Source organism: Chaetodon trifascialis, chromosome 19 (assembly GCF_039877785.1).
Source record: "Chaetodon trifascialis isolate fChaTrf1 chromosome 19, fChaTrf1.hap1, whole genome shotgun sequence".
In the NCBI taxonomy this organism is placed as follows: domain Eukaryota; kingdom Metazoa; phylum Chordata; class Actinopteri; order Chaetodontiformes; family Chaetodontidae; genus Chaetodon; species Chaetodon trifascialis.
The window spans coordinates 17936185-17950784 of record NC_092074.1 but is presented as its reverse complement, the minus strand read 5'-3'; the positions used below and the strand labels follow the sequence as shown (position 1 = coordinate 17950784).

General features: G+C 42.0%; 3 protein-coding genes across 3 annotated transcripts in view; 1 reads left to right on the top strand and 2 right to left on the bottom strand.

Moving 5' to 3' along the window:
• extl3 (exostosin-like glycosyltransferase 3) overlaps window positions 1–5727 on the bottom strand; it is a 31661-nt gene extending 25934 nt beyond the window's left edge. The window contains exon 1 of the mRNA XM_070986747.1: window positions 5503–5727. The gene's annotated coding sequence lies outside the window, so the exon portion shown is untranslated. The remainder of the gene's footprint in view (window positions 1–5502) is intronic.
• A 1185-nt stretch (window positions 5728–6912) lies between these two features.
• Window positions 6913–12707, top strand: riox1 (ribosomal oxygenase 1). Its single transcript, XM_070986745.1, has 15 exons — window positions 6913–7026; window positions 7241–7393; window positions 7510–7655; window positions 7858–7957; window positions 8371–8484; window positions 9325–9431; window positions 9517–9624; window positions 9740–9774; window positions 9977–10155; window positions 11308–11412; window positions 11504–11645; window positions 11763–11883; window positions 12012–12111; window positions 12195–12281; window positions 12453–12707. The coding sequence occupies exons 1-15, from the start codon at window positions 6922–6924 to the stop codon at window positions 12510–12512; spliced, it is 1662 nt and encodes a 553-aa protein (XP_070842846.1). The 5' UTR covers window positions 6913–6921; the 3' UTR covers window positions 12513–12707.
• A 43-nt stretch (window positions 12708–12750) lies between these two features.
• Window positions 12751–14511, bottom strand: LOC139347283 (NADH dehydrogenase [ubiquinone] 1 beta subcomplex subunit 1). The gene is made up of 3 exons (XM_070986746.1): window positions 14386–14511; window positions 13170–13314; window positions 12751–12961 (listed from the first exon to the last, which is right to left on the bottom strand). Exons 2-3 carry the CDS (start codon window positions 13307–13309, stop codon window positions 12925–12927), a joined length of 177 nt encoding a protein of 58 aa, XP_070842847.1. The 5' UTR covers window positions 13310–13314; window positions 14386–14511; the 3' UTR covers window positions 12751–12924.
• Window positions 14512–14600: the final 89 nt, after the last annotated feature.

Genomic DNA, 14600 nt, shown 5'->3' with positions numbered 1-14600 from the left:
AGAATTATTGCAGTGTACCACCCCAAAAGAGATTGCACCTAAGTGTCAAGACAGGGCATTCACACTACTTTAAGTCATGTTGTTAATGCCTGTTTAGCCTTAGAAATGCGCTGCGCTTGAAACCTACGTCAGTGACAACAAGTGGCACGACTGTGCAGGGGTACTGATCCAATTCATCACTTTCTAGAGTAAAAAAAATAAATCAGGGAGATAAAAATGGCCTCATTGTGACAGAAAGAAGAATGACAGGGCTGACAATCAAATACTCACTTTTGCCTCGCAACAAAGAGTTTATTTTTAACTGCTGCAGTCGCATATGGCACTTATCATGAGCTTGATGGCGAAGTACACCACAGTCCACCTCAGGTCGGTAAAAGGCGGCCTGATCTGAGAAACCGCTGCTCGGAAAATGAATTAATAAAGAAATCCTACTTCTTGACTTGCAGTCATGGCGTGGAGGGCTGCTGTTGATTTGCTCTGCCAAAAATAAAACCAGTCTCTCTCCCCTGCATTTTCATCTGCTCTTGTCTGGACTTTTATTCATGCCATTTATTTCTCTCCGGCCCAGCGCAATGAAAGAAAATCCTGCTGTTATTCAACAAACACACAGAACAAGCTGTCCTGGGTTAATGTAGCCTAACTCTTCCTGCCTCTTAAAGCATATGTTCATTAGAGTAGAAGGGCTCGCTCCTCCACACCAGGAACACTCAGCCATTCAAGTAGAGCTAAACCTCTGCACTCTCTCAGACGAGAGCAAGGACAGTTTGACAGAAAGCAAGTCAAGAGGCAGCGGCTCCATTCGGTGATTCATCCAGACGCTCATTACAAGGACAAGGCAATTAATGCCCAAGCCTCAAGGTTCAACACCACAGCAGCCACATTCTCTCACTCTGGCCTGTGATTTTTTATCAGGCCGGAAACACGAATCAGGGCTGCAAGAGAGAAGTGTACTCCATCCCTGATACTGGTATAAAGGCGTGCTGCACCATCAAACCACATCCTGTCCGCATCAAATGCCAGCCAAAAGGCTTAAAATAAAGGTCTTTGAATTTTCCTCAGGAGCAGCAACCTGTCCCCGATGTCAACGGTTAACAATTAATTGGTTATACACACACGCACACACACACACACACACACACACACACACACACACACACACACACACACACACACACACACACACACACACACACACACACACACACACACACACACACACACACACACACACCACGAGCAGCTTCACTAGCTAGCAGTCGGAGGTAAAAAATGAAGTGTGCCAAAGGAAGTACAGAGTCAAAAATAAGCTGCCAATCACCTGGCTGCCATGTCCAGCTTACAATCATGCTACAGGGGGGCATAAAGTCTGACGTGCACCGTTCTACCGCCATCACACAGCTGGTGTGCCTAATGATTCAGACAATATGACGTCGATCAGCGTGGTAGAGAGCGAGGGATTCAAAGAACTCGAGGTAGCCGGAGCAGGAAGACCAGCTCTGACTGCAGACTGCTGGACAGCTCTCACAAAATGAAAGCTACATCACGACCACCTGTCATCGCGATGCGGCTCCTCGCTCTGAGCCTCTCTGTCCGGCACACGTGAAGCTCGCGGAGAATCTGACTTCAGCGGTGAAGACATGAGGTCTCACCGGACGTGTGTTGGTCAGGTTGTGTTAGTAGTTCACGGAGTGCCGGACTCAAAGGACAGCCTCTTGTATTGCATGTAGTTTTATGTTTTTTCTTAAAAAATAAGTGGTTAGCCACTGAGTAATGGTACAATTTTGACTTTTAAAACAGCAATAATGCAGATATTTGCACACGAATCGTGAAAACACATTCACACTACATTATTCTGAAAGGCATCAATGACAGTCAGGTCAACTGATCATATCTAACTGACACAATATTAACTTGGCACACTGGCACAGTCTATCAGTTCCCATTGACAACAGATGGAAGAGGATTTTACATCATATTTAGCTTGTGTGCTTTTGCTAGTTGCACAATAAGCCCTTTTCCCAGCAGACATTCTGAAACGTTATGATGTAAAAAGATGCCACAGTCCCGGGGCATTGGTACTGTGCATGCAGCATCAGTATGTTATCAGTTACATCTGTGCTTTTTCTGACGTGAAAAATTTAAATGTCTTCCATGAGAAATGTCTGTTGTAGTAAGATTGCTCTCCTGATGAGTCATAGGCCAAGCGCATTCTGCCTGATTATACTGTGTCTAAAGAACTGAGTACGGGTGTAACTGGTGACATTAATAATGGCTTCTCTTCGTTTTAACCCACCCTAACAGACTTTCTGGCCACTTGGGGGAAGAGGAAACAAGTGGAGAACACAAGATTGACATATCAGTGTCTTTTAAATTCAGAAACATCCAGCAGTTATGGAGCAACATTAGAAATCATTTGGAGTCATGTTTTTGTCTACCTATCGAATTCTGTCCAATATTCACTCTCGTTTAGCTCCGTTGTTGGTCTATACCAACTCCTGAGGAATATATCTGGCTCTTTAGCTGCTGAATGTTCCACTTTGTTTAACGGCTAGTCACTAACTGTGTCTGCCTGCTGCAAGGCACTAAGCAGGGAACGCGTAAAAGCTCCATGAGGTGGCTGAAAACGACCCCATGAGAGCGGCGAGAATGAACCAAAACCATTACGTTTGTGACCTGAAATTCACAATAAAGCTGAAGGAAGCTGCAGATGATCCTGTGTAGGTCCAACACTAAGAATGAGTTTTTTCAAACTGTCATTTCATTCTTTGTTAATGTGAAAATAAATCTGCTAAAATGAATATGAAACTGGTGCTTGTATTTCAGCAACAGCACCCAAATTTGAGGTTTAATTTGAAAGGAAGTGCCTTTCAAAAAGCTGCAAATGCTATCCAGTCACTCAATGGGATATATTTTTTCTAAATTCCCAATTATCAGCCTCTGTACAAGCCAAAGTATTCTACAGCGATCACACACGGCTAATTATGCTGATAGAATGGCCTCTACACGAGTGAAAATTGAGAAACACTGTAGCATCAGGCTGGTGTCCAAGTGTTTAACGAGGGCAGCACATCTACAAGCACCTTGTCACATAATGAAATGCTGATTTTGCCATTATTCTGCATTGTGGCATTCGCTCATTACAATGTGACCACAGGAGGGGAAAAAAAAATCATTCAAAGACGGCGAAGCAATCACACTCCTATGAGAAAAAGATCAATATTCTTGTCCACAGCGGGACACACGGTGCCCCATACAGTCCATATTAATGCACGCTGTGGTCCAATCTAACCATAACGAGGGAGAAGTTCAAATCACACAACTGGCTGCCAGATGATTTTTTTTTCTTTTTGTATTAAGTTAATCATCAGAGATAAAATCCATATGACCGTCTAAGTTTTCGACAGACCTATAACAACATTTGTCGAGCATCTGCTGTGAAGCGCTGACAGACTGTACGCCCGGCTGGGTGAGTGACCTACAAGAACGGCAATCTACACCTCTGTGTGGGGTTACTGCTGCCCGGTCCTCCACATCTCACACAGACGCTCATTAATCTAATAATACATGACAAATATTACTGCTTATATAACTAAAGAGTGAGAAAGTGTGGAAGGAACATTCACTCCAGACAGCGGCGTGAACTGCATAACCTTCGCTGCCTCCATACATTAGGTGAATATTTTGTGTTTCACACAGCCGAATCCCTGCAATCCCTTTTCAGTTTTCTCTCCGTCATCAGATTCAGGACACTGCATTTGTTCGTGCTCAGCGACTTTCTTTTCCCACCACGTTTCAGACCTCCAGAGGCATAATATAATCAAACAATGAAGTTTGACTCACATGCTCAACTCACTATCTGTGATGTATTTAGTGATTTGACAAAAGCATCCTCCTGTCACGTAGAAAACGCGTACTCTGATGATCCGCACGATCCTTCACAGCCACAAATGAACTGACCACAAAGCTTTGGGCCAACAATGCTGGTAAGGCCGCTATTAAGTGCTCAACTCTGGGCTTAGAAATCTGAGTGAAGACAGATACTGAGGCATGTTATAAAAGCAATAACCTCAGTGTTCCCATAAACAGGCTAAGCCCTAATAGCAGTTACTGGAGTGCCAAACTACAAGTGGCTGGCTCTCCTGATTCAACCCATTACAGCGGGTTGTGATAAGCTCCTCTGTCCCATCAGTCATTAATTGATTACCACCAAATTGCAAATTCGCCAACATCTGTTTCTTCACTCCCCTTCCAGTTTATGAGGTACGACTTAAAGCAATGCTGTGCTAACTCCTAACATCATGTAGGTTGTGACGGTCAGATTTTGCTTAAGTGTTTAAGAGAGGTATTGATTTAACTTTCTGGTCATTCAGGAGGCTGTAGTTTGTGGTTCTGCTGAACTGTGCTGCGTTATAGTGAGAGGTGATTCTAATATGTCGTCTACTTTCATTTATATTGATTGGATGGAAACTGATCAACGGTGAGTTTAATTTAAAAATAAAATGGGACATAAAACCTATTGAAACAACTTATTCTTCTGACATTATAAACTACATTATAGGGAACCAATACTGTATGATAGAGCAACACATTAAAGCAGCAATAGCTGGTGATCTTCTTATAATAGCCAATAAATTAAAATTATTACAATTAATGCCACCTTGCTCAAAGGCAAAGGTAAAACATGACTCACAGACTCAAACTTATCCACGTATGAGACACAAAACCTACAACTTACCTGTAACCATCAAACAGAACTTCTATTTGCATTTCATGATTTTATGATTAGACACAAAATAATAATAGCAGCTATGGTAGTTTTCGTGCACTGATGTACCCAGTGATGGCCAGCACGGCGCAGAAACGATCGTCGTTGTATTTAAACATTTTGACTAAAAAGGAAGTTCATTATGGCTTTCATAATCAGTATAAATTAGCATACCAGTGTGTACGCTTGCCAGCGAAGGTCGACAATAAATTGCCAGTTCATTTAATGAAGTTTGGCGTGACATTTTACTCACACCGTAAGAGCGGCACGTTTTGCGGTTGTGGGTTTTGATAACCAAATGGGGCCCAAATACTAAAAATGTGTTTCGCTGCCCAACATTTTTCAGACCAGCCCTGGCTGGTATGTATGCACAGACAAGTTACATCACGGCAAAGCACCGACTACACCGGCATGGTTGACGTGTGCCCCTGCCGAGATCAAAGCAAAACAGACTCACGACTTACAGCGACTACGGAGAGCGACTCAACTGCCTCAAAGTCTTTATGAAGCCCACCAACCCTTTACATTTTCACCAATTAGAAAATCCGCATCTGAGACAATGAGATCGAGAGGGCTTCGGATTTAAAGACGGACAGGGGGATTGCAGGGGAAACACACAAGGGGCCATATGTCTCATCTGGCCAATTAGCTTGCCTGCTAGCCAGCAATGGTCACAACAAAATGCATTTGCTCTCTACTACACTTGCACACCAATGTTAGCTTCATTAGCTACTCACCCCAGCAGAAGAGTCCAGGATGTCCTAAAAACTGAGTCACAGCCGCCCGCCACGTTTGTCAAACCGCAAAAATCTCGCCGTGCTGAATTTGAGCGACTCTTCGGTCTCCGGACGAGCCTGCGGCGCCGCTGCGTTTTCAGTTCGCACCTCTCACAGCACCATTAAAAGCTGCATTGTTGGAGCGACGGCTGGACAAACAGCACCGACAGCACGCCGCAGAGCATTGTGGGAAACGGTGTTGCTTCAATGTGTCACTCAAACACTTGAAAAATTGTGAAAAGCCTCCACCTAGTGGTCAAAATGTGTACTGTTTATTGATACATAGAAGAATGAAAAGCTTTCCATGAGATAATATATATTTTAAATGTCTAATATTTTAACATATAATAAAATATTTATTTGAAACAACATGTGTTAATGCTTTTTTTTAAATCATTTTTAACAAATATTTTATGTCATATATTTTTTCTGATTTGAAGATGGATATTACAGATGGCAAGGTCTGCAGCACCTCTTCATGATAGTTGTTTTATTTGTTTCTTTTTGCTTGTTTTTGTTATATGCTCAGTACTGTCTTACAAAAGACAGTTCATAAAAACTGAAAAACAAGAAGCTAAACAGTACAACAAAGACCATAAGCACAGATGCTGTAAAAGAGTAATGAACGAACATACACAACCAATAATTCAGAAGAGATGATTTGATGCAATGCATGATAAACAAATTGATTTTACCATTATGGGATGTGGGAAATAACACCAGAAGAGCTTGTTTAAATGTGCAGTAGACTATGAAATACACTTAAACAGCACATAAGTCACACAGCATGAATCTAATTGACCTTTTATTTAAAAAGGTAGTCAACTTTGTAAGTCAGACTGAGCATATAAATGTGAATTAACTGACCAAGTGAAATACAGTATCTGCTCGTAATTTCTCATGTTCAAATTTAAACATGTACAGCAACAAATGAGAAAATTACAGTCTTCTGCTTACTGATTAAGGAAACACAGAATAGTCTTAGTAGTGGAAACTCTGTCTCAATGGACCATTACTGTTTTGCTCTTGAAAAACTTACATTTTTGATAAATGAAGGGAAAATACCTTATTGTATTTGCTGAAGAATAAAATATTTTTTACTTGTTTGCTTAACATTTTCTTCTTTTTTACACCCTGTTTGTGTGTTAATCTTATTTCATTTGCTTGCTTATATGTGTATTTGTTGAACCATTAAAAAAAACTGAAAAAAGTGCATTTGTTAAGAAAAAGATGTTTTCAGATGGTCCCATAAGCTTCTTACAGCTTTTCAAGGCTGTAACTTCAAGTATAAAGTCTATGGGTGGCAGTAGTGAGTCTACCAGAGAGCAAATGTACCTTAATAGCCCTCGAAGAAGAGATACCTCCAGCAGTCGCAGGGTGATGACGTACGGCAGGAAAATGGAGAGAAAACACATGTCAGCTTTTGCTTTGTATCAAACGTTTTCAAGAGACGTGCCCGCTCCTGCTTCGAAGGTTTCCCCGCAGGTAGATTTGATTGAAATAATCCGATTGATGCTGGTTTAGTGTCTGTGGTAGACATGTCTGTCGCAGCTGCACGAGGACCGGTGCTCAAACCAGCACAGTCCTCCTGATAGCGAGTTACTGATCAAACCATGCTACATATGCTATCTCCCTTTCTCCAGACTGACTGTGTAGCTTGACTTTGTTTAGTTTAATGCTAACTTGTGTGGTGTTGTAGGTGCCAGAGAAGAAGAGAAAGAAAAGGGAGAATGGAGACAGTAAGGGCAACACAGGTAAAGCTCAATTAAAGCCTGAAAGGAAGAAAGTGCGGAGGAAGCCCCGCCCCCTAAAGTCTGCACACAGAGAGGAGGGGCCAAAGGGAACACCACAGGTAAATGTGCACCTGTTGTATGTTCGTGACCACATCTATGAATATCTGTAGTAGTATTTTTGAACTTAAAACAATCATGCTATTCAGTTGTGGCTCATGGAGTCTGTATGCTTCAGATGCATGATGAGGAGAGTGTAAATGGAGACGGTGAGGCTCTGGATGCTTTTCTGGCCGATCTGACAAAAGTCAGCAACAGCAGGGAGAGAGCGAGCAAGCTGTTCCAGTGGCTCATCAACCCCATTCCTGCCAAGTCCTTCTTCAGGTACAGATGAGCATGCTGGCTGTATGTCTGTCTGTAAATGTGCATTGATGATTGATGTAAATACTTTAAAGGAAGATGTTCATGTCAGTAGGCAGCAAACAATGGGGTCATACAATACAAAACGACAAAGAATCCACTCTGTACAAAGGTGCCATCTTTTTCTTGGAGCGTTCACTGGCTGATGTTTGTCCTCTTTCCTCAGGGAGACATGGGAAAAGAAGCCCATCCTTGTTCAACGTAAAAATCCACATTACTACAAGGGACTTTTCTCCACGGAGGAGTTTGATCGCATATTAAGAGAGGTAATGATCTGAAGCATTTCACAGACAGCCTGTTTAGCAATTTGTATGTTATTAACAACACAGGTTTTTCACATTCACATTTCACACAGCATTATTTTGACTCGCATCGGCAGGCTTTGCTGCCACTTCAAAGGTTGTTCTCCATCACTGGAAGAGCCCAACAAAGCCTGATTTTGCTGAGTGGTTAATATTAATTACAGACATTGCCTCTTCTTGAACTTGTAATTGCATAATCTGATAATCATCAGGGGAATTTCTATGAAGTTTGCTCTCATTTTTTAGATTCAGTGAAAGAAACCAAATAGGAGCTAGATTGCCCCTTTTTTTTAGTCCTGTTATTATGTGAAAATGAGTGCAGATTTTTCCCATTTTAACAGTCGGTTAGAAAATGACTGAATGATATTTAATTTTAGGAGGATGTTCAGTATGGAGTGAACCTGGATGTCACCAGCTACACTAATGGGACGAGAGAGACTCACAATCCTCCAGGGCGAGCCCTGCCGTTCACTGTGTGGGACTTCTATGAGGTAAGACCACACTGATGCAGGAGGCAGATCTGTACACAGTTTGTGATTATTTCTAAAGCAACATAACCGTGATTCTGCATCTTTTTATGGTTGGATTACATTCCTTATAATTGGGCCCTTTGCAGCGAGTTAGCTGCACCAGCTTCCTCAGTGGGGGTCATTAAAGTTCCGTCTAACTTTCAAATTTTCCAGGACCAACTTCATTAAAAAAAACAGATGTATGTTTATGCATTAAGCAATAAATTAATTTTAATGTTTTCTGTGCCGCAAGCTGGAAGTCATTTTGCGTTAAGTGCACTAACCGTGTCAGTGCACCATCTGCGCTGCTTGTAGATCAGTAATCATCATCATCATAAGTTCTCACAGCTCTCTTCTAAAGACTGCTGGCAGTGGATGCTTTATGAGGGCTGATATCCTGGACCTGGACCCAGCTTTTGATTGGAGCAAGGTCTGGTCCAACACGCTGCTAGCCTCCAGAAACCCTCATCACCAGCAAATTCACTATAATTTTATACATCGAGTGTACATAACGCTAAGGAAGCTTTGTTTAATGAAATTAATTGCTGACCCTATTTGCGCTGCGTGTTCTATAAACACTGCCTGTGCTTATTTTTATATGTTTTGGGAATATTATCCTGTGGCCGGATTCTGGGAAATGTTTGCCTCTAACCTCAGTATGCATCACTCATCTATAATATAATAATACTCAAAATGATCTGTCCAAGCTGGCCTGGACACTGATCGAAAAGCGAGTGCTCGTCCCAGAGTGTGGCTGTTGTAATCACAGAACAACAAAGTAATTATCATCATCATCATCGTCCCCGTGTCTCCATTTCCCAGAGCGGCTGCTCCCTCCGCATGCTGAATCCGCAGGCTTTCTCCTCCACGGTGTGGAACGTGCTGTCCATCCTCCAAGAGCAGTTCGGCAGCATGGCAGGAGCCAACATGTAGGTATCCTGGACAGGCATTGTCCTGAAAACCTTGTTTTGGATACTTTCAACTGCTATTAAATGTCTGTTTTCCTTTAACCAGATATCTGACACCACCTGGAACGCAAGGCTTCGCTCCGCATTACGACGACATCGAGGCGTTTGTGGTCCAGCTGGAGGGGAAGAAACACTGGAGAGTGTACAACCCGAGGTGAGAGAGGAACCTTTAAAACATTCACACCAACTTGTTTCTGCTCTTTTGTTGTGCTGTTTGTGAACTTTAACAAGGAACACGCGGTGAAGCTGTTTTTCTGACTTTTTCTTAGGACAGAAGATGAGGTCTTGCCTGTGCTGTCAAGTCGTAAGTTGAAGAAAAAAATTCTTTTCCAGTCTTTTTTCTCGCAGTGAAAGTCATTTATCTCTAGCTTTACACACATCTCCACAGAGAAAGGCGTCTCATTGCATTGTCCCATCTGTCTACCTGTGATCTGTCTGGAGCTGATAAACCGTACAGCACACAGCTGTTGTTGCTCAGACGTGACGGCTTTGCGTTTCCTCTCCAGCAAACTTTAATCAGGCAGACATTGGGAAGCCGATCCTGGAGGTGGTGCTAGAAGCCGGGGATCTCCTCTACTTCCCCCGAGGATTCATCCACCAGGGCGACTGCCTCCCAGATGCTCACTCCCTCCACATCACCATCTCCTCTTACCAGAAGAACAGCTGGGGGGATCTGCTGCACAGGGTACGCGCCTGCATAGTTAACAAAAGGCCACGTCAGGGCATGGGGACATTAGCAGCTGCAAGTTGTTTCCTACATCAAACACTTATTGACAGCATTACAGGTGTGTAATAACCAATAGCATTCCCTTATATGATACCTGTGATTGAACCTGCAGCCACTTTATGAAAGCTTTTCAATTTGCTGATCTAATCACATTCAGTTCTTCCTGGAAAAAGGGTGCACAGGAAATTCAGCATTTTTTTGTTTGCAGCTGCAGCAACAGCAGGTTTTTATGAACACAGAAGAAGAGGAACTAAGTTTCGTTTGGTAAATCTGCGGCTGGCGCAATCCAAAAACACCAAAGCGATGAGTGCACTCAGGCAAGGACCAAATCCTAAATATAAGAGCCCCGTGGATTATCATTTAAAGTTCAGTTTAAAAATAAAAAACTTTTTTTTAACTACAGATGAAGGCAAAGGCTTTGGTCTAAGTGCTTAACAAAGGGCAGCATGAGGTCAAAGAACATTTTCCATTTTTGATTCTGTTTTTGATTTACATAGGGCAGCAGCGAACATTATTAATCTACAGCCACATTATGAAAGTACATTTCCGCAGGCAGTGATGCTTTTTCTGTTTGCAGCTGCAGCAACAGATGTTTGTTTTGGAATAAACAGAAGAAAAGTTAGTCTGAGGATTGATGGCCCACGTGGTTTAACACACAGAAAAGACACCCAAATTTTAATCCAGAGATAATCCAAAGGAAAAAAATGTTCCAGTACCACCCGACTGTTTGATTGCAGAAGTGCCACAGCAGTGAGCACTCTGCACCAAAGGAGAGGACAAAGCCCGAAACACAAGAAGCGTGTGAATTATCGCCAGTTTACAGTGACGACTAGTCTGTTTTAATGTGTAGGAGAGTCGTCAAGCTAAACGACACAAACGCAAAACATTGCATTGCATGTGTACAAATTTATAGAAAATGGGAGGAAGATAGTTCTGGTGTGCATTATTCCAGTGATACTTATGGACAAAAATGGTGCAATAGATAAACAATTCCACTCTCAGCTTCAGGACCTGTGAAGAGGAATTTAAACAGGCTCTCTTTAACCAGGTTTTTATGCTCCATTTTTACATTTACCAAAGGTCGTTCCACTTTTTATCTCCCCTTTCCAGGTGGTTCCAGCAGCCTTGGAAATAGCAATGGAGGAGGATGTGGAGTTCAGACAGGGCTTGCCTCTTGACTACCTGACGTACATGGGGGTACAGAACTCTGACAAGGTGATTAATCAGTACTTCTGTGTTTGCTTGTCACTTCCTGTCACCATCCTTGACTTTTCACCAGTGACCCGTGACCCCCTCGTGTGTTTAGGATGACCCACGCAGGACGAAATTCTTCTCACGAATTGAGAGTCTGATGAAGAAGCTAACAAATTACGCCGCGGTTGACGCTGCCGTGGATCAGAAAGCCAGAGATTTCCTCCATGACTGCCTTCCTCCCATGCTCACTCCAGGTATAAGATGGATTGGGGAATTATTTCACTTAATTCAGATGAAAATTGTGCTACTGCATGAAGGTGGTTAGAAATTGAGATCCATGATGTTTCTGTTTCTGTTTCATGCCAATTCAGATGAACTGGGGAGCAGTGTGAACGGAGCACCTGTTCGATGGGAGCGTGGCCAAGTTACGGACGCAGGCGCACAATTCACGGCGCAGACCCGAGTCAGAGTTCTGCGTGCTGGATGTGCAAGGTAGTGCAACTTTTAATTGCATTTCACTGCAGGCAACACCTGCTTTAATGATCCATTAACACAGAAATGTGAAAAAAATGGCAACATAAGTTCATCATGTGATGCAGCTAAGCTTTCTGTCTTCCCAGGTTATGCAGTGATGGAGAAGCTGTTCATCTTTTCTACACAACAGACAACTCCAGAGTTTACCACAAAGAGGAGCTCAAGAGTTTCGAAATAAAAGCCGAGGTAGATTTGAAGATCTGTGGAAATCGAATGTCTTCTGCGTCGAGTCTGAGCGATGGCGTCACCACATATTGTTTTTCTTTCAGCACACAGACGCCGTGGAGTTTCTGATCCATTCATATCCTAAATTTGTGACAGTGGGCAGTTTGCCGTGTGACTTTGCAGAGGACAGGGTATGCATGCTGTCTTTTGGTCATAGGCATGTTCTCACCCTTCTCTAATGTCCATGGACTTAGTACAACACATCCCGTTTGACAGTTATTTATTCCAAATGATAAATACTTGAGCCTGTGTGATTGTGATATTAGTAGTTTGACTTTTTCATGTGGCTTTTTTTCCTCCAGATCGCTTTGGCTGAGCTGCTTTTTGAGAGGGGGATCATCCACACTGAAGAACCTCTGTAGTGGCCACAAACTCTTCAGTCATGCTGACTGCTTGAATAGATTCAAATTGCCTTTGTACAAAATAAGATCTTCAATGCAAAACATGTCTCGTCCTGTGTAGTCTTCATTAGTTTCACTGGAATAGTCATGCTGGACAGCCTGCTTATGAGTGGTCTGTGTTCAGGATCAAATAAACCAGTCTTTTCAGTTTTTTTTAATGATGTGTGTTATGCAACCAAAATCACCAACAAGCACCAAATGATTTTGATGAAAGGACATGTTTATTATTGGTTGATACAACTCAAAATATTACAGATTACTGTGTGATCCAACTCCAAAACACAGATTCAAAAGTCTTAAATATTCTGATTTGAGGGCCACCCAACAGTTATTCACACCACAGATGACAGGACACATTGCAGGTAGGGGCCGTCTACTTCCATGTCATCTGCTCACCAGGCTTCAGCTCCCTAAAGAGAACAGAAGTTAGAAAGCTGCAGAAGCCTTGAGCAACATTAGCATTAGATGACCTTTATGTGAGACAAGTTTTTAAAATGCATACTATCTCACAGTCAGACATAACAATTGCAAAGTAGTACACTGACCTCTGCTTATATATAGCAAATGGACAAGGTAAAATGCATAAAATTAGATGCTCTAATCAGCTTTTTTAATTACCTTCCGTACAAAACACTTTTGTTCCTGAAAACTGTCAGCTTCTTGTCCTGCTGTTTGTCAAGGTACCATCCAATCGCAAAGCCCAGGGGCAAAAAGATGTTTGTCCAGTGGTCACGGGCAAGTGCTAAAAAGTTCACCATAGTTCCTACAGAAATAAGCACAAGACAGTGTATCACAAAATCTGTGGCAATGATTGACATTAATCTGAAAACCATCACAGGGCTAATCAAGATCACAGCATTGCTGTAGCTTCACTGCAGCGCAGATCTGGGAATCACAGCCCACTGAAACAAACCAGAGCAACATTTGCATGACACGGAGTACTGGATGCAGAGAAGTGCCCACATGAGGCCAGGATAACATTTCACTCCTGTATTTTGTCAAAAAACTTCTAAAAAACCTCTAGACGGTATCACACTGGATCTGCATGAAACGATTAACCATTACTAAATGACATTTTCCCCATCGCATCCGCGGACCTACACAGGAGACAAGGCTCCCAATTATTTTAGGACAGTCCATCTTACTATACAAAACCTCCACAAAACTTGTGTGATACTAAAGCTGATGCACAAATAGCTCATTGGCTGATTGAGAATTGAAAAGCTTGCACATCTAAAACTGTATATTGACAAATCATGGCTGATGCAGCCTTTACATGCCAGCCTTTTGTCTTTACACAAGCTTATTATTTGCAGACACCATTTGGACTATGCTGACAAAAAAAATATGGAGGGTAAAGTATTCTTTCGACATCTTACTGTTGTTAACGTTTGAAAAACAGAGCTCTGAGCTAGTTATTGTTAAGTGAAGGTAATTTCTAAACCTCAATAATCAACCAAAAGTTTACTTTTCTAAAACGCCAGCGAGTGCAAGGACGATTGCTTAAAACCATTTATGCGGCAGATATGTACACAGCTAACCTGTGCACAACATTATATCTACACACAATATGGACCTAAAATGCTACAAAATACAGCTACCTTACACACTTTTAACCCCAGCTATCATAAGATAATTGCAGCAATACCGCTGCAGCTACTGGCTAACCAATCAGTTAGCTAGCTAGCGTTAATAATAGGTCTGTTTTCGTTGAAAATGGTGTCTCTTTTAGTTATTAGTTAGTTGAATTAGTTGAATTTAGTACAATTAATGTGTTGGAGTACGATGGCATAAACAATAAAATGACATGACGTTGGAATATATAAAATTTTACCTTATGTTTACAGCCAGTCGTGGCCTTCAGCTCTTCATTCGCTAGGCAGAGGACATAGGACTCTACCAACTGTCAAAACACGACAGTGTTATTTGAAGAATGAAAACAGTATTATTAACATCATTGGCCCTTGGAGAGGATAATTATATCACTCTCAGCCTACTAAAATAAAGTTAAAGCACATTCATGCAAATATAGTGGGATAAAATGAGCGT